The sequence below is a fragment of the Hyposmocoma kahamanoa genome, unplaced genomic scaffold, assembly GCF_003589595.1.
Source record: "Hyposmocoma kahamanoa isolate Upper Pololo Valley unplaced genomic scaffold, ASM358959v1 182, whole genome shotgun sequence".
Taxonomy (NCBI): Eukaryota; Metazoa; Arthropoda; class Insecta; order Lepidoptera; family Cosmopterigidae; genus Hyposmocoma; species Hyposmocoma kahamanoa.
In genome coordinates, this window is record NW_020653713.1 from 1,895,995 (window position 1) to 1,920,557 (window position 24,563).

The following is a 24,563-nucleotide window of genomic DNA, read 5'->3' on the forward strand; positions in this document are numbered from 1 at the left end:
GATTCCTCCAGGACGTACAGATATGAGAAAGTCAACAATATCAGGTCACGTTACGTTAATATCATATTACGGTTAATATACAACCTTTATTTTCAGTCTAGTAATGATGCCTAGGCATGGTTCATTGGTTCTCTTTGAAATAGTAATCTAGTTTCAACACTACTTTAGAAATAATTTGTATTTTTTTGCCTAGAAGAGTTGCTTCCTGTATTTTTAATAATTGGATAAATTTAAAAAGTCAGTACTTTAGTTAGTTCTATTAAATATAACTAAGTCATAGAAGGATAAAGAGTAGAATGATAGTTAAAAGTTTCAAGATACTTACTAACACAATAAACAATATCTTGCGTACAGAAAGACCTGTGCCAATCCGTGGGATGTAACTAGTGAACATTTTAACTTAAGAAAGCGTATAGAAAATAAAATATATTTTGCCTTGTACAGAACGTAAATAAGGCACACACTGATAGACATAGGAGTTAATACTCTCACATCCTATCTTGAGATCATGTGATTGGGTGACGCTCTAGTTTGTGAACAGTAACACGGTGATATACTATTTTAAGTATATGTTTTTTAGTTAGTAACAGTAGAGCTCCATGTGAAGTCGAAGTCAAAATACGTAATAAATATTTATTCATGGATATAGTCCTGTTTTATCTTTAAAAGCTGCCTCTACGCTAATCCAAGCTACGACACTCGTTAAAGTACTCACAAGTAACTAAGGAACATATTCAATAGAATATGCATTTTCCAGACAAAAGCGTATCATTAGTCAAAGTCAAAGATTATTTATTCCATAGGTAAAATAAATTTACACTTGAAAACGTCACATTTAAGCTACTGCTTGTTCACTACGCTGACCTCCCTGAGAAGAACGAGCAAGAAACTCTAGGGATTGCTCTTTTCAAATAAACTTAAATGCTATGGAATACACTTTGAATCAAATTTGTGTGGATTCTGGAGCCATGTCGTCTTTCCATACATCTTTATCTAACACGTAGTCTTCAATTTTGTAATATGATTTTTCGATCAAAATATTTTTAATGTAGTTTTTAAACTTAGGAAATAATAAACTTAATATATGCTCTGGAATCTTATTGTAAAAACGTATACAGTTCCCCATAAAAGAGTTGTTTACCTTGGTTAAACGAAATCGTGGTACCATGAGTTTGGACTTAGCTCTAAGGTTAATATTATGGATATCTTCTTTCTTATTGAAATTATGTATATTTTTACGGGCATATAAAATGTTTCAGTAAATGTACTGTGATGCCACAGTCATGATACCAGTCTCCTTAAACTTTTCTCTGAGAGATACTCGAGAGCCTAGACGGTACACAGAACGAATCGCTCGTTTTTGCAATACAAATATGGTTTGAAAGAGTTCACCTAAGAAAGAACTGCCACCAAACCTTTCTCTGCCGCCAATGAGCAACGTGAACGTTTATTTATTTATTTAAACTTTATTGCACAACAACAGAACAAATAGCGGACTTCATGCCATTAGGCATTCTCTTCCAGTCATCCGGAGAGCTGTGTTCAGAATAATTAACAGGGGTGCATAACATTACAATTAAAAAACCGATAAGATCAACACTTTTTAGTACCAGCAGGGCTCCTTGTGAAAGAGTTCGTCCAGGGAAGTACTGCCACCTTACCTATTTCTGCAGCCAAGCAGTAATGTAAGCATTACTGCGTTCCGGTTGCGTCACTTGATAATAAAAAAAAAATTAAAACACAATAAATAATGCACACAGTATATAATATATTTCATAATGCATTACTAACTACGTCCTATAGCATTATTGCATTCCAGTTTTGAAGTATAAAGGTGCTGGTGAACAGTCACATGGAACTAAACAACTTTATGTCTCAGAATAGCACGCGCAGTATCACTTTGAGATCTTTGCGATTTAAAGCTCTGAGTGGCACTGCAACTGTTACGGGTAGACGTGTGACTACTACCAGGGGTTCAATTCAGAACCTTACGATAACTCAGTTGTCGACAGATTTCTTTTTATTTTTATTCGCAACACCCGAATCGAACGTCAAACTGTCGTATTCGAAACCGAACCGAAATAACGTCACACCCGTACGATTGCACGAGCTTCGTCACCTATTGTTTACAAAACAAGAATGTAATAAATCTGTTATTGTTTTAAATAAAGTCTGGATTTTGTACAATTTTTTATAAATATTAATACAAAGATCGAACACTCAGAAAAAATTCCTTCGATCCGGTCGGATTCGAACCGACGTCTTCTTGCATACCGTGCCAGATGCTATACCAACTAAGCCACGGAACGAACCAATGGACCTCACGAATTTTTCTATGTGCTTGCGTCGTGTCTTTGTACTTGGTCTTTCAACGACTTTTTAGTCGTAGCGCCATCTATGAGAAATCTATGACAGATTTATCACCCAGTTAGTACCTTTACAGTTACCAGTCCTGGCGAGAGATGTCGCTATTCAATGTATTAACTAAATTTTTATTGAATTCATATTCAGTTATTTTTTGTGAAATTACTCCACTAGTTTGTTATAATTATTAATACAAAGATCGAACACTCAGAAAAAAATTCCTTCGATCCGGTCGGATTCGAACCGACGTCATTTTGCATACCGTGCCATTATAACAAACTAGTGGAGTAATTTCACAAAAAATAATTGAATATCAATTCAATAAAAATTTAATTTGCACAATTTTGCATTGTATTTTAGGCTTATAAATTCTTAAAAATGTATATAAAAGTATTTTCATTTTTCTTATCATCTATTTCACCGACTAACTCCGTAAACGCTGTTGGATAACGATATCGTATCCGAATCCGACTTGAACGTTTAACTCGGAATTTTCTGAATAACTCGCCCGGAAAGTGCCCTTCGATTCGAGAACGATATCCAATCGAAAGACTCGGTTAAAATATCGAAGAGTTGTGAATCGGGGTACGGGTGCGCGATTTATTTGTCCCGTGACTTGATGCCATAAAAAGTATTTCTTAAATTTTTCTCCTGCATTTTAGCGTTTAAATTTTTTCTTACAAATACCCAACACCAACTACGCAACAAAAAATACAAAGCGTTCCAATTATTCATTACGTCCTTGACGCAGTTTATTAGGCCGTTAATTTGTAGCATGGACAAAGTAAACCTATCAAACGTATATATCATTGAGTATTACGTGTACTATTTTTACTTAAATGCTTCCTGTTAAACTGGTTGTGCAGGTACTTGATCTTTATAAGTTATAATCGAATTAGTGGTCATTGTATAGCTATCGCATTTAATTCGTCCAGGGAAGTACTGCCATCTTACCTATTTATGCCGCCAAGCAGTAATGTGTCCCGGTTTTGAAAGGTAAGGGTGCTGGTGAAATTAAGGCACTTGGGACTTGTCAAGGCTTTGTGTTGTGAAACGTCTAAGAAAAGAAGGTTTTACTACAATGTTTTCTTTTAATGGTGGCGAGACATTGCCACTAAATAATCATAAACGTACATAGATTAGAAATAAAAATCATAAGCATGCCGCCACTGGGATATGAACCGTCGCATTCTCAATTAAGAAGCAACCGTCTTCCATTAAGCTATCGCTTATCGCTTACTAGCAGGCCCACGGCTCGTTCGTCCTGTCACTTGGTTTCTGACAAAAAAAACTTAAGCTAATTGATAAGCGATTGATATTTGCCAAATTGTAATCGCTGTAAGCATTTTTAAAGTACTAACAACCTCGTTAGACCACATTACTAATATTATTTATATAAACAACAACTTTAGTTCCAAGACTTTTTTACAATGCAATAAATTCACCCAAAAAAGCTTTTAACTTATTGTTATATGATTATTTGAAATTGATATAGGTATTGACTAAACTCTACTACCCTTCATAGGGCAGAGTCCCCTGAGAAGAATGGGCAAGAAACTTTTGGAGTTGCTAACCGAATATTTGTAAACAAACATTTGTTATGCTCGTTGATTGGATACGTATATATTATCAGCACCGGAATAATGGGAAATTCTTGATGTAATTTGAAAGTCTTAACAGTGATACTTGAGAATATAAGAAATATTATGTTAATAGCTTCTAATTATGTATTAATAGTATTTATGCTCATGGAATTGACTTATAATTATATGGACGTCGGGTCCGCGCTAAAAAGTGTCCGAACTTATAGGGCGTTAAAATCGTATACAGAGCGTCATTCACGCTTTAGTCTTCGTTTGTTTGACTGACAGCGAAGCAAGCAAAATTAGACAGTACTGCGATGACATTACATTTTAAAAGCTTTTTCATATTCCTTTACATGTCACTACGTTTAAATAGGTTGACTTGGGACATTTTTCTCGTGGTTTTTGTATTAGACCCGTCGTCCATTTATTTGTAAGTCAATGGCTCATGGACATATTTATATAGAGGTCCTCTAAAAAAAGTTGAATTACAATAACAACGTTCTTAAGCGCCATTGGCCACGTTTAAATCGCAGTCATAAGACAATTTGAAGTAATTCTTTTTTTTAAATTGAACGTACTGGTGGCCAGTGGTTCATACGACAGGTGTATCTTAAAACAGCACACTATTTTGTTATACGTGACGAATAACTAAATACATTATGTTTATTTTCTTCATATGTATATATATGTATATATCTTCAAATTCGTATTAATCTTCTTGCGCTTTCGACAGCTGGCTGAATGGTAATGTATGTCAATTCTACAAATTCAAATTTCAATTGCGAGTTTTCAAAATGGTTTCCATAAAGATATAACGGTTTTCCTCGAAAAAAATCAGCCATAGCGCCCAGTTACACGAGGAGAAAGTTTTCCACGCCTACATGTATATTAATGACGAATCTGAGTTCTATTTATTAGGCAACAACATATAAATTCCTCTGAAGAATTCTATCGCGCGGTCGCCGCGCGGGCCGCCTGACTCCGCTCAACGACCGCGCGATCGTCAGGCAAAGCCAGGCTCGCCCGCGTGTCCGGAACGCTCATTTAAGTTAAAACGTAAAAGCTAAACAAATAAGGCGTATTTTGCCATTACAATTAGACGCATGCGTTCGCTGCGCGGCAGCAACGCGGGCGTATTCCATCACGCAGAGCGCGAGGAAATTCGTGTCGAATAAAGGCGCCCTAAAGGTCTATTTACACATATCCGGGCCGTGCCCGGGACGTGGACGGGCCGTGCTCCGTCAGGGGCTCAACAAAATATCGTTCGCTCCCTGCCCGCGTTTTTCCGCATTAATAATTGATACCTCTGTGCCATAACGAAAGAAAGCGGTAGTGTAAAAAACCAATGCCCCTACCATGAGTTTAATGTGACGGTTGTCTAGCGACCGCGTAAATTACTTCTCAATTTTGTATGGTAATCTCATGGTAGTAGAGGCACTGGTATTACGATACCGATTTCATTTGTTGCGTCCACTAAAATTGTTGTTCATGATGTTGGATTTTACAAATAACCTTGTAAATCAATGTGACAACATTAGTTGTGTTAAAATCGTTGCTTAATTCGTCCATTCGTCTTGATTTCTAAAACATGCACTTTGCAATTGTCACAATGTCACCCACTATAGCTGCGAAGGTAGATTCTTCAATATGAAAGCGTAATGCAAATATCTGTTCCGATCCGAAGGTTGCCTTGAATCCATATAAGGAGTATGATAATGATATCTTGTGCAGCAGTTGAACGCTCTTACATAAGTTTGAGTTAAATAATATCACGTCACCAATGGAGGTAAATTATAATTGAGTCTAGTTAATGTTTAATGTTTAAAATACAGTGAATAGCAACAACTCTAGCTGGTAGCTGTAAAGGTGTCTAACTGGGTGACGAAATATGTTCATAGATTTCTCATAGATGGCGCTACGGCTAAAAAGTCGTTGAAAACCAACTACAAAGATCCGACAAAACAAGCACAGATAAATTCATGAAGCCCGCTGGTTCGTTCCGTGGCTTAGTTGGCATAGAGTAGTTGGCATAAGTGTTCGATCTTTAAAGAAATTATAATGTTTAAAGGAATTACATTAAAAAATGTATCGACTTTCCCTTACGGTAACTCCATACCTTGTCTTTATTCTTATTTATCAATAGATCGACCTTTTTTATAGATCACGGCTTACACATAACAATTTTTTTCTTAAATGTCACATGCGCCATTTCAACTAACGGCGGCAGTGATTAAACTATTTTATATAAAAGACGGACCACAAAAGTTTATGGCATTACATCTAAGAAAGTGGGTGAAATCCAATAAACCGGATTCACCCCCTAATTTGCCGCCCTTAGAGGTGGAATATTTTCATCAAATTTGAATTGGACCACTACTATTTATATTCCAACAAAAAAGAATCACCGAAATCGTTTCATAAAAGTCGGAGTAACCGCGTGACATACAGACAAAAAAATACAACCAATTGAGAACCTCCTCCATTTTTTGAAGTCGTTATAAATGACTATACGATTGGCACTGTGGACTCCAGACAAGGAGGTCCCGGGGTTGTTATACAGTAGAACCAACTTAGCAAACTGTTTTTGTTGTTTTATTTTATTAAATTGGTTCCAATCGAGTTGTGGTAACTGATAACTACCTCGGTGACCGAACGGTTACCATGCTGGACTGCCACGCAGAGGTCCCGGGTTCGATTCGAGAAATATTTGTGGTTGTCTACCTATGTACGTGTCCTGACACCCGCGACACAGGATTTTCCTAGTGCAGAGCTATGTCCATTGATCTCTCATGATATAGGGAATTCCCTAGTTAGAAATCAGGATATTGGTGTGGTTGTCCAGCAAATCAAATGACGAAATGAACGTAAATACAATTTATTATTGGTACAAAGATCTATGATTGGATTCGAACCAGAGTCTGAAGCCATGCCGAAGCCACCGCTTTTCGAACTGAGCTACAGACCCCGATATTTCTTTATTGTAACATCTAACACATTTGTATTGTCTTTATTGAGAACTGATAAAATAGAATTTTTTTTATGCTACCAAATGACGAAACGAACAAGCCTGGTGGTAAACGACACGTTAGTCGATAGCAGTTGCAGTGCCACTCAGAGCTTTAAATCGCGAAGATCTGTGGGGCACTGCCACTGCCCCCATCACCCTGAGACATAAGTTGACAAGTCCCTTGTGCCTGTAATTCTGCTCGCATTGTAAAATGTAAGTAGTTGTCAAAATTATAAATTCCAAGCATTGACTTACAAATAAATGGACGACGGGTCTAATACAAAAACCACGAAAAAATGTCCCAAGTCAACCTATTTAAACGTAGTGACATGTAAAGGAATATGAAAAAGCTAAAACGTTGAATTTAAATTGTAATGTCATCGCAGTCTAATTTTGCTTGCTTCGCTGTCAGTCGAACAAACAAAGACTAAAGCGTGAATGACGCTCTGTATACGACTTTAACGCCCTATAAGTTCGGACACTTTTTAGCGCGGACCCGACGTCCATATAATTGTAAGTCAATGATTCCAAGTCAAAGTTTTATATACAATAAATAGAAAAATAAAAAATGTATCCATAGATATAATTTGTAGATCTTGGTACTTGGTGCAACGAGCTGGTATCCGCAACTCGACGACAAAGCGCCTATTTTGCGTGTATAATTTGTAGATAATAATACGTAGACTATACGAGGTTTAGTATCAGTAGAGCCTTCCATAGGGAAGGCAGAAATAGTTCTGCCGCCAAGCAGTAATGTGAGCATTACTGCGTTCCGGTTTTGAAAGAAGGATGCTGGTGAAATTGAGACACATGGGACTTTCAACTTATGTCTCAGGGTGACAGGCGCAGTGGCAGTGTCCCTTAGATCTCTACGATTTACACTGTGGTCAGGCATGTCGCACACCAAGGGCACATCACAAAAAAAGAGTTATGAAAAGTTAATATGACACTTTAGAACAGTAAAGCTTATTAGCTCTTGCAGATAACATCTCACGGAAAAGGTCACCAACTCTATTTTAAATATATTCTTACCAACATAACATAAAATGCATTGAAAGCGTTTTTTATAAACGAGCTTTTGATATGAAGCATCTCCTTATAAATTCTTATAAGGAGGTGCTTCATTTGTACCTGTATTTTTATCTTGTGCACGAGTCTCATAACTTTCGTCGCGCAACTCAGTCGATCTTTCTTATACATTGTTTCAACACAATGTAAACGATCTCTTAAACAGTAATTGCTATCCGTGAACCTTAAAGAACTTACCGAAGAGCCGCGAACAAAGATACCACATCGTTATGCATTCCTTCTTCTTCGCAAGATCGCATCATTCGTAGTCTTAACAACCGAGTAATGTAAACAGTGCTTTGCAATTCAATTCGTTATTGGGTAAGTTTTTATTTAAGCTCTTTGACGGATCATCAAACGGCCTTGCGTTTCCGGATCCCTCGGGCAATGATTATTACCTGCGCATGAGTTTTTAAAGATCAACCGACCACGCCCTCGCGTGTTTTGATTATAAAAGCTCTTCAATAGATGATGTTGTACTCATTCGACCAGACATCCTCAAATCTAACACTATGTTCAAGGTGACAATTTTTTTTTTGTTGTTAATATGTTAAATGACATGTGATTTAAATAGTGTTCAATTGTGCAATTATTTAACCTGTTTAAAATTAACAGTGCTCTTTTAAAGTTTACTTTAGGTGATAAAGAATTTAGCTTAACACGTTTTTTTTTAAATTTCTTTTTAAAATTTTTAATGTGTTCCTAAATTTTTGATAGTTTAGCACTTGAGATACGGTACTATTTTTTAAACTCGGTTTTTTGTAAACAATACTGAAGTAATAATTTCGTAAATCGGTAAAACATAACTTGAAACATTAGCCTTGTATCAAAATTGTTAGTCAAATTTAGTCGATTACTTAAGTGTTATAAAGTTCCGACAACAGCATGTCAATATTTAATACAAAAAAGATAATTGAAAATGAAACTGTTTTTCGGACCTAAGTCGCGTAATTTTCTGGTAAGATTTCTCTCCATCTGATTTCGGTGTCAATTTCTATAATTTAAATATCGTATAATACTACATGAAGTATCATTTAATATTCGAGTGTAATTAAATATAATTTAATATATCAAAGTAAAAATTGCCACCGAAATCAGATACACAAAATGTACATGTATATTTGTTATTTTGAAATAAACCAAACTTCGTGTGGTCACCACTGATAGTCACTAAAACGAATGTACACGACTTAGGTCCCAAAAAATAGTATCAATTAACAATCGTGTAAATCTAAAAATTAGTCATCCAATAATTGATTGGCACCAACTGAATAAATATAATACAATAATAAATAAACAGTTAAACTTTTATAATTCCCAGTTCATTTGTTACTTACCTTACCTATTTATGCCGCCAAGCAGTAATGTGAGCATTACTGTGTTTCGGTTTTGAAGGGTGCTGGTGAAATTACAGGCACATGGGACTTGTCAATTTACATCTCAGGGTGACGGGCGCAGTGGCAATGCCCCTAAGATCTCTACAATATAAAGCTCTGGGTGGCACTGTAACTGTTATCAACTGGCGTGTAGCTTACCATCAGACGCACGACTTGTTTGTCCCATCACTTGATGTCATAGAAAAAATAAAAAAGTTGTTTCTAGAACCACAGGTTATATAGACGTTGACACTAACAAAACAAATCTGAAAAAACGTTCGATTCCCGGGCCGAGAGAAATATTTATATGGCCTACATTTATTTCTCTCTTGTGAATTTGGGTCTAATCTGTGGTTGTCTATGAGTGTGTCCTTGGCACCCGAGACGCGGGGTTTTCCTAGTGCGGGTCTATGTTGAGTGTGTGCGTTATTATTATAAAAAAAAATGTAATTTCACCCTACCTGGCCAAGGATTAAATATACAAATACTTTGACGGTATATTGCATATGCAGGTAGTCGTTCATTAAAATAATACTCAGTGGTCTAAATTAGGCGTAACATGTTTTTTTTAAATAATATCACATGGGCGTGCATACGGCACTTAATATTCCGTCCTCCTAATCATAACTAACACAATCGACTAGCGAAATTTAGTTATACATTTCTAGCAGCGTAACGAGATCTACAACCCATCCAACCGTTTTATTTATCCCATTTAGTTCAGTTTTTTTGTAAAGCAAAATCAGCGTAAGTAATTGTAATTTTTTTTTAATTGAGAAAGAAAAAAATTTAGGTGCCAATAGAATATTGTAGAAAATTACCACAATGCATGCAAATGTGCTAGTTATGACAAGGAGGGCAAATATATCAATCAATAATTTATTGTGCGATTTTGGTGTTTTTGAATAATAATAATCGTAAAATATATCTAGATTGAAATAATTAACTGCTAACCGATAAATTACAACGTTCATTAATGTATAAAACAGGTTAAAAATACAATCGACAACATCCGTCAAACTCGAAAAGCCTAAACTTCTGATAACTTCACCAACTTGTCTAGTTAAAACTAAAACTCCAGCCATTACTAACTTGATAATTAATTTTTCGCAAGATGTTCCATGTTTTACTATGACAGTTCTTTTAATGCCTTTTAACGAATAAACTAAATTTAGACATTCTATTTTTCTGTTTCTTGGTATATCTACATGACCATAGTCCACTCCTGATCATAAGTAAATCAGTTAAGCTGTAAGAAGAAGACGTTTCAGGTCACATCTCGAAGACTTATGTAACGAACATAATCAAAAATGAGTTTTATGCTAAATATATTTGGTATGTCTATTCCGATATTACTCGTTTCATGGACAAATCGCACCTGTCGAGTGGTAAGGCCACGAAATTGGTCTATAACTTTTATGGGAAAGTTAATAAATTTCACATTATATGTAGTTTTTATTTTTATGACAATAGCGCTTTTGACGTATCACAAGTGGTTTTATTATACCAAGGGATTGAAATAGTTTACAGCAACGATGCGTAGCATTTATCACATTCCAGTATATAAAGACCAAAAAATATGATTATTGACAGTGAAATCCTAACTTTTGTTACTTTGTTTATAGTTTGCCTTGATCCTCGCCTTCGTGGCCGTTGCCCGTGGATCTGTCGTGCCTGTGGCGCAAACAGGTGCTGACTACACAAGCTTCGCGTACGACGTGGCCGATCCCAACACTGGCGACTACAAAAGCCAGGTGGAGACCCGCTCCGGAGGCAACGTCGTCGGTCAATATTCGCTTTTGGACGCTGATGGCACTAAGCGCACTGTCGACTATTCCGCTGATGACGTCAATGGATTCAACGCGGTTGTGCGTAAAGACCCTGCCGTTGTAGCTGCCGCTCCCGCTGTGGTGTCTACCCCCGTTGTTGCCGCTCCTGCTGTGGTTTCCGCTCCCGTTGCTGGCGCTCCTGCGGTTGTTGCTGCTCGCACTTACACCGCTCCTACTGTGTACGCTGCGGCTCCAGCCGTAGCCTCCGCTCCCGTGGTAGCCGCTCGTACTTACGTCGCTCCCTCCGTATATGCCTCCGCTCCCGTCGTTGCCCAAACGTACGCCGCTGCGGCTCCCGTGATTACCAGTACGTACACGGCCGCTGCTCCAGTAGTAGGAGCTCGGTCTTATTCTTCTGTTTACTCTGCTGGCCCAGTCGTGTCTCCCTATTACACCGCGTACTCTAACCCCATTACCCACTGGTAATTCAATAAGATCAAACCACGACTTATTCCAACGGTTTTCTGAGTTATTCAAATGTTATAACGAATTGTACATTTCATTGAAATATATGAAAAATGTAAATGTTTTTATTGTTTTTTTTATATTCCAAACCTCGTCGTTCGTTGATGAAATCTGTTCTAGATCCCAATTTTTCTATTTTAGTACATTGGTACTGATCATTAAGCTGAAAAATTTATGATATTTTTTTAATATTTCTATTGAGTGAAGTTTAAAACGATAGCATAAAACATCCTTTTGCTTGCAAATTTCTAATTTAAGTACATTTATATGGTATGATGGACCCAATACATTAAGGAAATGCTGTAACTGTAATAAAGCACATCTCCACCAAACTAACATTTCACACAGCAAATATAAATCGTAATACATGCAATGTGGCTATACATGTCAAATAAGTAAATATAATTTCTTAGATCGCTACACATTAGAAATGAAAATGCTTTTCAAAAAAAATGTACGCTAATATTAGATCCGAAAGCTCTTCTAGGTAACGAAAAACCTTGAAAATATCGATAACTCTAAACGCGAGACGATTAAATAATTCCTGTTCATATTATTAAGTAGCTTAGCTGTCGTTGTTATAAGACAAAAAACAGATTAGCCTTATTCGGATGCAAGACATGATTTACTTGCTCGGTAACAATGAACCTTACATACCGTTATTAAGAAATTGTGGCAAAGCGGTTACTGTAAATAGTAGAGAGAAGTATCGACATGAATATATCGATAAAAAAGTTAGCTTAAAGATTAGTTGGAAGAAATGGGTTGGTTTGTCTATTTACACTAACATTAAAAATTATTTGTTAAAATTTGTAATTTGTTTGTTTTGTGGTACAATAAGATATATATGATATTTCGTAGTATGGGTAGTTAAAAAAAAGATAATAGTTTTTAATTCCTGACCAAATGACATTGGATACTGAGTTTCAATAAAAAAATCGAGATAGATATTCAAAAGGCAGACACCAATCCAGGAGATTTTGTAGTTATTGTTTCTACAAGAACACATTTTTAGGAAATGAAATTATTTTTCCGAATTTAAATCGCGTATATTTATTTTTTCAAACAAATCGACGTTTCGGGCCCTTTACAGGTCCCATGGTAAAGGGCCCGAAACTTCGGTTTGTTTGAAAAAACAAATACACGCGATTTAAATTCGGAAAAATAATTTCATTTCGTATGTGTAACAATCGCGGAAACCTAAGAACTCGATAAACATATTTTTATTTTAAATATAGTACTTAAGTTTTCGAGTTAATTATTTTTTCTTACACTTTTATGCTGATTGCTCTATAAGCCAACGCTTAATAAATATAATAATACCCGAAAGAAATATTGATTACTATTTCGAAATTCAAAATCGACGAGGTTTGTCTATTATTTCCTAAAACAATATCAATAGGTATATTTCGACGTTTTTACCCAACCCTATTATAAGTATAGGTACTTCTGGGATTATGACTCGATGGTACTTGGTAGCTTTGTATACCGGAAGACTGGTAATGAATATTTTGCTAACATCCTTGAAATGATAAAGCACGGTTACCTCAGTAGTAGTAGGTGAGTAGACGTGATTCATTATAATAACTCTGCTTAATATGCTAGAACTAATTGCCCCAAATTCTTCTCGAAGCAACTTCGGTCTCTTGCATGACATATCCTGAATAATAAAATTACGAAACTGGTAAAGTGACACTTTTGTGAAACTGACAAATTAAATAAAAAATATAGAAAATAAAAGTAATAATCAAATTGAATAGAATTTTGACACATTTGGCACCTGGTACCTATATAGGGTTATTATTTTTTTATTTTGGTCACTTTACTGTTAGTGATGGTGCGATTTAACGGTACGCCTTTAATAGTCTCTTTTATAATATCACATGTAATATAATTACGCTTCATATTTTTAAAGTAAAATTAATAGAAGTAATCAATATGGCAGTATCACTTTTTATTTCAATTTGTAAAATTTAAATAAATACATTATTTACACTGAGTAGAACACCATAGTCGTATCGTACGCGTTTGTCACTTCCGTATTATGTTAATAGATCACCAGCTGGCGATGGGGGCGGCATTTACGCCGTAGGCAAGAGGAGCAGAGTAGGCGAGGCCGGCGGAGTAGACGGAGGGACCGACAACGGTTGGAGCGGCGTAGGAGCGAGCTGCAACAACAGCGGGAGCAGCAGCTATGGCGGGTGCGGCAACGTACGCAGCAGGAGCGGCGTAAGTACGGGCAGCAACCACTGCGGGACCAGCAGCTACGGCGGGCGCGGCAGCGTACACAGCAGGTGCGGCGTAAGTACGAGCTGCAACCACAGCGGGAGCAGCAGCTACGGCGGGCGCGGCAGCATACACAGCAGGTGCGGCGTAAGTACGAGCTGCAACCACAGCGGGAGCAGCAGCTACGGCGGGCGCGGCAGCGTACACAGCAGGTGCGGCGTAAGTGCGGGCAGCAACCACAGCGGGAGCAGCGGCAACAGCTGGAGCAGCAACTACAGCGGGAGCAGCCGCAACGAGAGCTGGATCCTTGCGTACGACCGCATTAAAGCCGTTGATATCATCAGCAGCGTAATCGACAGTACGCTTTGTACCATCAGAGTCCAACAGCGAGTATTGACCGACGACGTTGCCACCAACGCGGGTCTCGCTTTGGCTCTTGTAATCGCCGGTGTAGGGGTCCGCCACACCGTACGTGAAGCTCGTGTAGTCAGCGTCTGCTTTCGCCAGGGCCACGGCTGGCACCACCGACCCGTGGGCCATGGCCATGCAGGCGAGCACTACTACCAACTGCAAAAAAAATTTTATTTTAATAAAAGAATGTTCTTTGTTACAACCCGGATGATGCAATATTTGCGCCCTATGACAAAGGATCGTATAGCGAAACTTATCAAGGACGTCTGGCTTCCTGCTCTGTTAACTAAATTTATTGGCAATACAAAGGAAAAGTAAGATTGAATTTCATTAATGATGAGGCCCTCAACGACGGTCATGGTACTTAATATAGTAGCACTCAAGTACTTGAGACAAAGAAAATTCACGCGTTGATTTCCGTCACATTTCTCTTTAACTAAGCTAATGTATATAGATAAACACACTGAACATATAGGTAGTACATAATCTTATGATCTAATAAATATATTTAGAAAGTACAGCCAAAACCAACCTTAGCTGCCATTGCTGATTGAGAAGAAATCCACTCGTTGAATGAACGCTGATCTCAAACCAGCAACAGTTTATATAGGCCCGAAAGAGTATGCAGGCGGTCACCGGTTGATCTTGAATATGGGTCGGGTAACCATAAGTCTATAGAAGCGTTTAATATTAATATGATTCACTTTAGAAGAATGAGAAAGAAATTTTATACAGCTCATACCTTTTTGTAAAAACGGCTCCAACTGGATGTATAAAAAAATATACAACATCAGTAAATATCTGATCTATTTTTAGATGGTCTACATTGGCATTTGACAACAATGTTGTTTATTATCTCAGGAATAAGGACGTTTGTATGAAAAAAAATATCAACTGTAGGTATAACAGTCACTCCCGGACTAGTATTCACTACCTACCTAATTTTCGTGGCAAATTTATTCATTAAGCATTCGATTTTTTCTCGTGCATATATATATGTATATTGTTTTATATAATAGACACACGCTTGGCCACAATCTCACATGATGTTAAGCGACGATGTGACCGAGGATGGGACGCGTTTGCCTAAAAAATGCCTATTCACTCTTGCCTTGAATAGCCCCAAATTGTAGGTACTTTTCGGGAAATACTGATGCCGCAGTAGAGCATTCTATTCCTTTGCCGTACGCATCAGAAGGGAGCAAGTAAAGCGCTTATTATATATTATTTAATATTAGAGTATTGTATCGTGAAATATTATTTAATAATTACACGATAATATACTCGAATATTTAAATATTAAAAATTGCCACGAAAATTAGGTAGTGAACACTAATCCGAGAGTGACCGATAAATGTCACGTTCAACAATAAAATAACATTATAGGTTTAAAAAAATAACGCACATAATCTCTTTAACGAATATGCCTGACAACTCCACAATTCACCTGGTCTCAAGCTAGGAGATCCCTATTCTATGAGCACCAGAGCAATAAAGTTAACTCCCGGGGTATTACCCAGAACACTCATATCAGAAGCAATTTAGAACAGTACATTTCCCAATCCATTGGACATCCTGATCTAGTGCCGGCAATGCTAACTGCTAGGCCATCGAGGTCGTCATTTGATATGAAAAACAATATGTTTTTTATTTTATTGTTACTTTTCTACTTTAGTCACTTTATTATTAAGGGTACGAAATTACATTCCCGTTGATGAAAATTTCAAGTCTCATCAATGGTACTTATCATTATAAACACCTTTTTAAATGGTACTTTATGAAACATCTGGATAACTTTTACAATTTGAATCTAACGTCAAGTATGTCGGATAAGGAAGCGTAACGTAGGTAGCTGTGGGTAGAGCATTATTGTAAACTTTCTTCCTGATTGTTTAGTATATTATTTAAGGAATGTAGGCCAACATTTAGAATTGACAAAAACTCAAAACCGAGAAAATAATGTAAAAATTAAATTTAAAAAATTATTCCTTTTCTCTTGCGGTAATTTCATACGGATAAGTCCACCTGGAAAAAAAAAATCTATAAAAATAGCCGATCTGTCGATCGACTTTTTTCCTGATCACGGCAATAAACAAAACAATTTTTTTTAAATGTCACATACTCAACTAACACTAGATTCCGGACTTTTGATATTGGCGAACATCCGTTTATTTATGCAATATCTTCAAATCTATATTTTTAAAGTGTAATTAGGAATTGAAGGTTCGAATCTGGGCATACAAATTTAATTTGCAATATAAAGTATTCGATGAAGGAACAAATAACAAACATATCGTGAGGAAACCTCCACACATCTGCAAAACAATTTAATTACGTGAACTATAGTTCAAGTATTGTGAGAGTCGGCCTGTGCGCAACTATGGGACCGTTATTATTTATTAATTAAATAGCAATTACTTTACTGCGGTAATGTATTTAAAACAAAAGTTTTGTAATTGTAAATAAAAATATAACCATATTGTTTTGATTTTTTGTCTTCATTTAAGAGGGAGCGAAAAATTCCTAATCTTCGATTTGATTTTAATGGGGTATATCCACTTTAAAGTTAAAAATAAAATATTGTATGAGTAACTACACGATATATTCAAGCATAGACACTAATCAGAAACATAAAACAATAAAGTTTCCTCGATAGATAAAAATCACGAAATGACCTCTAATTTTCACATTTTTTCGAATTATCCTCGTAATGCTACAGGTTATTAGGACAAAAATTAGATAATTAATTATATTTATGCATGATCGACAACTACGGATTTTTTTTATCCCTTTAGTTTTAGAATTATTCCACTAAAACGAATTTGGTACTTTAATGCGCAAAATTCAACATCTCCTGTCGCATGTCACGCGAACTTCAGGCATATATTTGTTTCACAAATTTGGGCGGAGTCAACGTCAAAACTTTTTTGGCATGAGAGCTCTTAATCATTAGGTTGTATGTTTATTAGGATTGTTTATAAATTCAACAATTTCTCTAAGCACAACATTGAAAATGACCGGTTTATTTGCAACGATTGCGCCTTCTTGCTAAGTTTTGCTGATGCAAGAACTCCGAGATCGTGGTAAGCTACTTTAAAGTACGTTGGGTCCGTTGACGCCTTGAAAATTCTATTGCCCTTTCTATTCTCTATAAAAGATAATGACTACGAATTATATCAGACGTCAATCAAATGAAAAATGAAAGCTTCTTAATATTTTTAAAGACCTTTTAAATTGATCGTCATATCGTATCTATAATATTTTTTTATTAATGTCGCAAAACAGATTTATTTATACGAGGGGCGGCTGGAAATAAATCTCTTTTTCCTGTTTCCAATGTAAAAATAATACCAACCACTATCACGACGTATTTGCCGTTTATTGAAAATTAGAGACACTTTCGTTTGTTACGTTTCGCTTTGCATGACCATTGGACTACATATCGAAAGAAAATAGCAAAATGTTTAAAAAATGAGCAACAATATACAACGATATCCATGTACCAGCTATTGAAGTCTTTACAAATTCTACTTGTCTGCTTAACTGATCTGACTAACAAATCCAAAGTCCAAGTTCAAATTATTTTAGAGCTTATTACCCACTTTTACATTTTACTCATCATCACCTCCATGAGTACAAATAACTAATTCTTTACTCAAGTCGTCGAAAATTAGAAATATAATACCAATAGGCGCCACTCAACCATTCAATCTTTTACGTAATTTCAATCGTACAATTGAGTATTGCTCCTCAAATATGAAAATTACAATTGTAAATTAACATGACAGATTTTTCTAACGAAACTTAACAATAAAATATGGAATATTCTGCACTCCAGTACGCACAGACATTATTATAATCAACTATAGAACTTTACTTTTTATAATAATTCGGTAAAAAACACACGAGTTATTGATTAATAAAATACAAAGATAATTAATATACATGTTTGAAAACAAATCATATTTTTTAATCCACCTCCTATCTAAACAGTAAGAGGTTACTGTTCTTAGCTTCCCATAAAGATGGCTCTAATATCGCCACGCGCGCGAAAATGTATTTCCTGTTTCCCGATTTCAGTTACAATCTTTTACCTAATTTAACTGCCTCTGTGGCCGAACGGTTATCATGCGGGACTACCACGCTCAGGTCCCAGGTTCGCTTCCCAGACCGGGAGTAATATTTGTATAGCCTACATTTATTTTTCTCGTGAGTTTGGGTGTAAATTTGTGGTTGTCTATGTGTGTGTCCATGGCACCCGCAACACAGGGTTTCCCTAGTGCGGGGCTATATTGAATGTGTGCGTTATTATTATTATTATTTTTAAACTAATAATTCCAAATCAGTTAAATATTAATCCATTATAAAATCCATTGCGAACGGACATAATCAATTAGAGAACTTTTTATTATAATTAGGTACAAAACACAGAGTTATTGTAATTTATTATATTTAATTAATTTACACGTTTTTAAACAAATCTTGACATGACTCTTTCTAACAAAATTAAATATATATTTCTTTCCCAAAAAAAGGAGGCATTAAGGGTCGTATTCTAGAACTCTACTCAATGCTCAAGTCTGGAGTATGGTTCAAACCATTAGAAAGCATACTCAAGTCCTTGCCATCAGGGTCGTATTTCCAGTGCTTGAAATATACTCAAGGCTGCTCAAATCCTGACTTGAGCATTGAGTGTATTCCAGAACTCTATTCAATACTCAAGTCAGGACTTGAATATTGCAATGAGCACTGAAAATCATACTCAAGTCCTTGCCATTAGGGTCGTATTTCCAGTGCTTGAAATCATACTCAAGTCTGCTGACTTGAGCATTAAGTAGAGTTCTGGAATTCATAATTAGTGTTTTATTTCATACTTAAGGCGCGTTCCCACTATGTCGTGACGACAGATTGTCGTACAGTTTACAGTGTCGTGACTTGTATATTTGAATGAAGTTGTTCACATACAGCACGACACGATTAACTGTAGTTCACGATTTTTTATCGTCACAGTGGGAACAGCTAGAACGACAGTCGTCAGACGATAAAAAACGTCACGATAAAAACGTGACGACAGATTGTCGCAGCTCCTATTGTCGTCACGTTTTATTTATCGCTGTCCGCACGTATTCTGCTCCCTGCCCTCCCATCTCGTACCCCGCGCCCTCTGCTCGATTTGCAGTAGCATTGGGTCGTAGCCAGAGATGTGTAAGCGCCCGGGTTTTAACTCGGCGCTTTGTAAACGCCGGGGTTTAATCGGGTTAAAACCCGAAATCGAGGGCAATAACTATTTACGTCAGAATGTTTGTTGTGAATTGAGTTTTGTTCAAATTTAATTATACATATTATTACAAAATATTTGTTGCTTTATTATCAGGACAGTTCGATTTACCTTTCTATTGAATATATTCGCTTGAAAAGTTCACCAATAATTGATATAAAAAAAAGTTACATCAAGCACTTGAATCGATCTTCATTGAGAATCCACAGGATTGACAGGTGGTGGGTATTATGCGGAGATGCCTCTTCTACTTGTAATAAAAATATAGAAATTTGTTACAAGTTATTATATATATTATGTTGTTAGTGTTGGAATTATACCAAATTCTGTACCCTGTAAAACCCTGGTGAAAACACGGGCGGGTTGATTGGGGTTTAACCCACTGCCCATCTCTGGTCGTAGCAGAGGGTCTACCCTCGATCTCCGATCGACATCCGTCCGAAACAATTACAGTCAAATAAGTAATATTCGACAAAATTAAAAGACAAGTATAAAGTATGAAGCTTCATTCGCATCACGCGTCTTTTCATTTGGTCAAGTGTTGCTTATTTGGCAGTAATTGTTTCGGACGGAGATCGAGAGTAGACCCCCAGGTTTTGACAATACCGAAAAGAAAGCAACTTCGTATACCGTTTGACATAAACCTAATAGAATTATTTATAGCATTGGATGTACCCAAAACTTTCTTTCCTTTGTTTGTTTCCTCTTCCGTATTTTTAAAAAGTAATACATTATTAAAATTTCGTCTTCATCCATTTCGAGCGAACACACACTACCGGCTTCCAAAAGAACATACAAGCGACTGCAGTGCATGAAACGATTCTGTCGTGCAAACGACAAGGAGGCTGTCGTGAAACGATAAATTATTGTCACGATCTAGTGGGAACAGCTAGTCACGACAGTCGTTCAACGATAAAAAAATCGTCCACGACAGATAGTCGTGATATGGAAACAGACTAGACACGACAGTCGTCCAACGATAATAAAACGTGACGACATAGTGGGAACGCACCCTTACAACGACAAACTGTCGTCACAGTGGGAACAGCTAGAACGACAGTCGTCTGACGATAAAAAGTCACGATAAAAACGTGACGACAGATTGTCGCAGCTCCTTTTTATCGCTGTCCGCACGTGTTCTGCTCCCTGCTCTCCCATCTCGTACCCCGCGCCCTCTGCTCGCTTTGCAGTAGCGTTGGGTCGTAGCCAGAGATGGACAAGGAGGTTGTTGTAAAACGATAAATTGTCGTCACGATCTAGTGGGAACAGCTAGACACGACAGTCGTCCAACGATAATAAAACGTGACGACATAGTGGGGCTGTATCTCGTTTGTATATAATATACCATAAATTTAGTATATAATACGTATAACCAAATTCTTATATTTAAAAAAATTATACACAACTTCGTGCACAGTTTCCCAAAAATGTTACTTCTCGAATTTCTTCACTGTATCACTGTGGATGCTATATATACATCCACACACTACCCATTTACACTATTCTCCTCGTAATTATATATAATAATAATATTAATGTGCCAGACAACCTCACCAATTACCAGGTCTCAAAGTAAAGAATTCCCTGAATTCTCGGAACACCCAGACCAGAATCAATTTAAAAAAGTTCATTTCTCAAATTGGGAATCGAACTCGAGACTTCCTCATCTAGCGTCCACATTGTAAACCGTTAGGCCTCCGAGGTCGTCAATCACAAGGTAGAAGGCTACAAATGTTGTAATTTAAATCTCAAAGCCAATATATTATTAGAATGAAAATGTCACTTGTTCTATTTGCACCAGACTGATCCGCTGATAAGTCAGCTGTACTCACTGCTGTAATCCGCAGTAAATGGATGTAACCTATTTGCAAACACTTTAGTACGATGGTTCTCAAAGCGGTACGTACAGTGGTACAGTATACATAGGTACACATTGTATATCCATCCACTCCAATCTACAAGGGGTCCATATCAACGAAAAAAAGTTATAACATGGAGAGTGCGATAGAACTGTATGATTGAATTAGACCTTCCCCATTCCATCATTGAGGGACTAGACGTAGGCTGGGGTTGCACCCCAGTGTTGTGGGTATTCGAAGGATACGACACGTTTTGCTGAACGCTATAACTTGAACCCTTTTAAGGAGATAATGAATAGGCGTTATTTAGGTGTGCGTGCTCCATCCGACCTCATCGTCACTTTCTATCTGGCGAGATGGAGATCTAATGCGCACTAATTTTTTTAATAAAAAACAAATAGTCATAACCACAATTTAACTATCCATAAATAGAATATAGAAATTATTAGCGACAAAAACATTTTAGACCAAAACAAGATATGGAGTTACATTACGTTAGATAAATGTATGACACTTAACATTTGTTTTTTTTTTCTTTGTAAAGTTTCTCATTGTACAGTTAAATTTATCATAGTGCTAACTGTGTCAGTTGTCAGAAACACATTTGAAGCTAATGAATTTGTTAACAAAACATATACTAGAAAGGCAGGTGTCTACTCAAAACAGAAAAAGAAATTAAAGTGGCCTACGAGACAGAATGTTTGGGAACCTCTGCTCTAATATGACATTTACATTATTCAAACTGTATCTAAAGCTTGCATTTAAAAAGAATAATTAGCTTTTTGATTCACGCAAGAATTCTCTATATTTTAATGGTATTCGGATTATTTTGTTACACATTTCATATACACATTTAAATCGGAATAACTTAATTACATAGTAGATAGCACCTATTATTATTTAAGATGGTGGCGCCAGTGTCCGACAAGGAACAGTGTTCAACATCTATTTTTAAAATTCATTTCTAATACGACTTAGGACAAAGTTATCTGGCATAGTAACGCGTTACTTATTAGTAAGTGTCAATTACTAGGTATTTATTATTGGTGAGAGTCGATTACTAGTTAGGTATTATTTCGGAGACTCCCTTTGACTGTTAAATCCAAACGACTAGCCACGGACTCTCGACAAGACTGTATTTCTTCACCACTGACCCTTGCATTGGTCAAGTGTCTATCTACAATTATGCTGTCATTTGCATACCCGAAGATACCTGGAATTGACATATCGTTGGTATGAAGCGGAAAGAGTGGTTTGGACACTATGGAACCCTGAGGGACTCCTATCGCCCGATGTTTGGAAGAGTGGCCTTCTAAGACCACTCGAATCGAACGTTCCCTCAAGAAATCTGAGATCTAATTGCAAAAGTCTGTGGGAAGCCCATAAGAGGGAAGCTTGCTTATAAGTCTTACGTCACAGGCTTTAGCTAAATGTCCAAAGACACTGCAAAAACTTCCCCGCTCTATAAGTGAGAAGCATACACAAGAAGATAATTACAGAAGTAATAATTAATTGTAATCTAAAAGCTATTGAGCTTTTTTATGAAACATACCTACAATAACATAATCTTTCTTGAGATTATATCTGTCAATTAATCACTATCGATATATGTTCAAAAACAAAAGAGTTATTTCAGTAAGTAGAGCTTACTTATCCTGTGAAATTTCGTTACTGCGTGTCGCTAGAGATTCACTATTTTTGTGTGTTGTCGACCAATGACGTCACTATTATAATTTTGTATGGCCAAATAGCATTCTCTTACTTTCTTCAATGAAATAAAAGAAATTTAAAGACGTAATGTATTACGTCGTATAACCTACTATATATAGTAGGTTTTTGTACATCACTTACAAATGATAAGGCGGCATAGCTGGCTCTAATAGGCATAACTAAGGCTCGCACGGATATAAGCTCCTTGTGAAAGTCAAAGTCAAATAAAGTTTATTTCGTAGGGTAAGGTAAATTACACTTACACTAACAAAAAATTACACTTGAAATCGTCATACTGATTAAACTCTTCTACTCATTCGTAAGGCAGATTCCCCTGAGAAGGCGATCTTCACCGGCTGGAGAAGGCGACGCGGACCATTCATGCAATGAGCCATCGCGTGTACAACCACCTACCTGATTTGTTGTTACCAGCGCTACGAGCACGTCTTCCTTTCGTTTTAGGCTAAAAATGCGGCTTTTTTAATACATCGGATTTTTTATTTTAAATAATGTTATTTTATTACATGTAAATTTCTTTTAATTTTTTTTTTTTTCCTTTATCATACAATATTTAATTTAAACATCTTAGATCTAGACTACCTGCAAGAACTAAACGGGTCACTATCAAGGATTTTTGTCATCCAAGTATGCAAAAGTAGTATAATAACCTTTAGTACAAAGTTTTTGTTGCACTATAGTTTTAAACCTCGTTATATGACAAACTCTTCTCTTGTTATAGAACCGTACACATTGCCCCTTATATATGAATTGGAGACTTTATGAAAACGACTACCAAGAACAGCTAATTTATTTCTGATTCTCGTATTAATCTGTCACTATTTAACAGTGAAAAAATACGTTCAGGACAATATTACCACCTTACCTGTTTCCAAGCAGCCAAGCAGTAATTTGAGCATATTGAGTTCCGGTTTTGAAGTATAAGGTTGCTGGTGAAATTACAGGTACAAGGGACCCTTTTAGAGGTCCTTAGATCTTTGCGATTTAAAGCTCTCAGTGGCATTGCTACTGTTATCGATAGGCATGTCGCTTAGCACCAGGTGCACGACTTCTCCGTCTCGTCACTAGATATCATGAAAAGGAAACCTCCTTCAATTAAAAGCAAAACAATGTACCCATTCTTATACATACTTACTTGCAATTACTTACACTACTTTAGCAAAGTAATTAGTAACCAAAAATGAGTAATAAATACTGTAATTCTATTCTGGGACTCTAATGGGAGGTTGGAGTATATTCTTCCTGTTCCATCACTTGTGATTACTTACTTACTAAATTTAGTTTCCTCATTATCACGATTAAAAATAATGCAAAATTTTATCATAGTCATGAGTTATGAGTGAGACTTTGTCAAGGAGCTATAAAT

At 36.5% G+C, this 24,563-nt stretch overlaps 2 protein-coding genes across 2 annotated transcripts; one reads left to right on the plus strand and one right to left on the minus strand.

The window, feature by feature from the left end:
* The first annotated feature begins 8,515 nt into the window (after nt 1–8,515).
* LOC113226154 (cuticle protein-like) lies at nt 8,516–11,716 on the plus strand. Its single transcript, XM_026458685.1, has 2 exons — nt 8,516–8,546; nt 11,027–11,716. Exons 1-2 carry the CDS (start codon nt 8,538–8,540, stop codon nt 11,654–11,656), a joined length of 639 nt encoding a protein of 212 aa, XP_026314470.1. The 5' UTR covers nt 8,516–8,537; the 3' UTR covers nt 11,657–11,716.
* Nucleotides 11,717–13,628: 1,912 nt separating this feature from the next.
* Nucleotides 13,629–14,905, minus strand: LOC113226145 (cuticle protein 16.5-like). Its single transcript, XM_026458674.1, has 2 exons — nt 14,865–14,905; nt 13,629–14,488 (listed from the first exon to the last, which is right to left on the minus strand). Exons 1-2 carry the CDS (start codon nt 14,874–14,876, stop codon nt 13,751–13,753), a joined length of 750 nt encoding a protein of 249 aa, XP_026314459.1. The 5' UTR covers nt 14,877–14,905; the 3' UTR covers nt 13,629–13,750.
* Between the last annotated feature and the right edge of the window lie 9,658 nt (nt 14,906–24,563).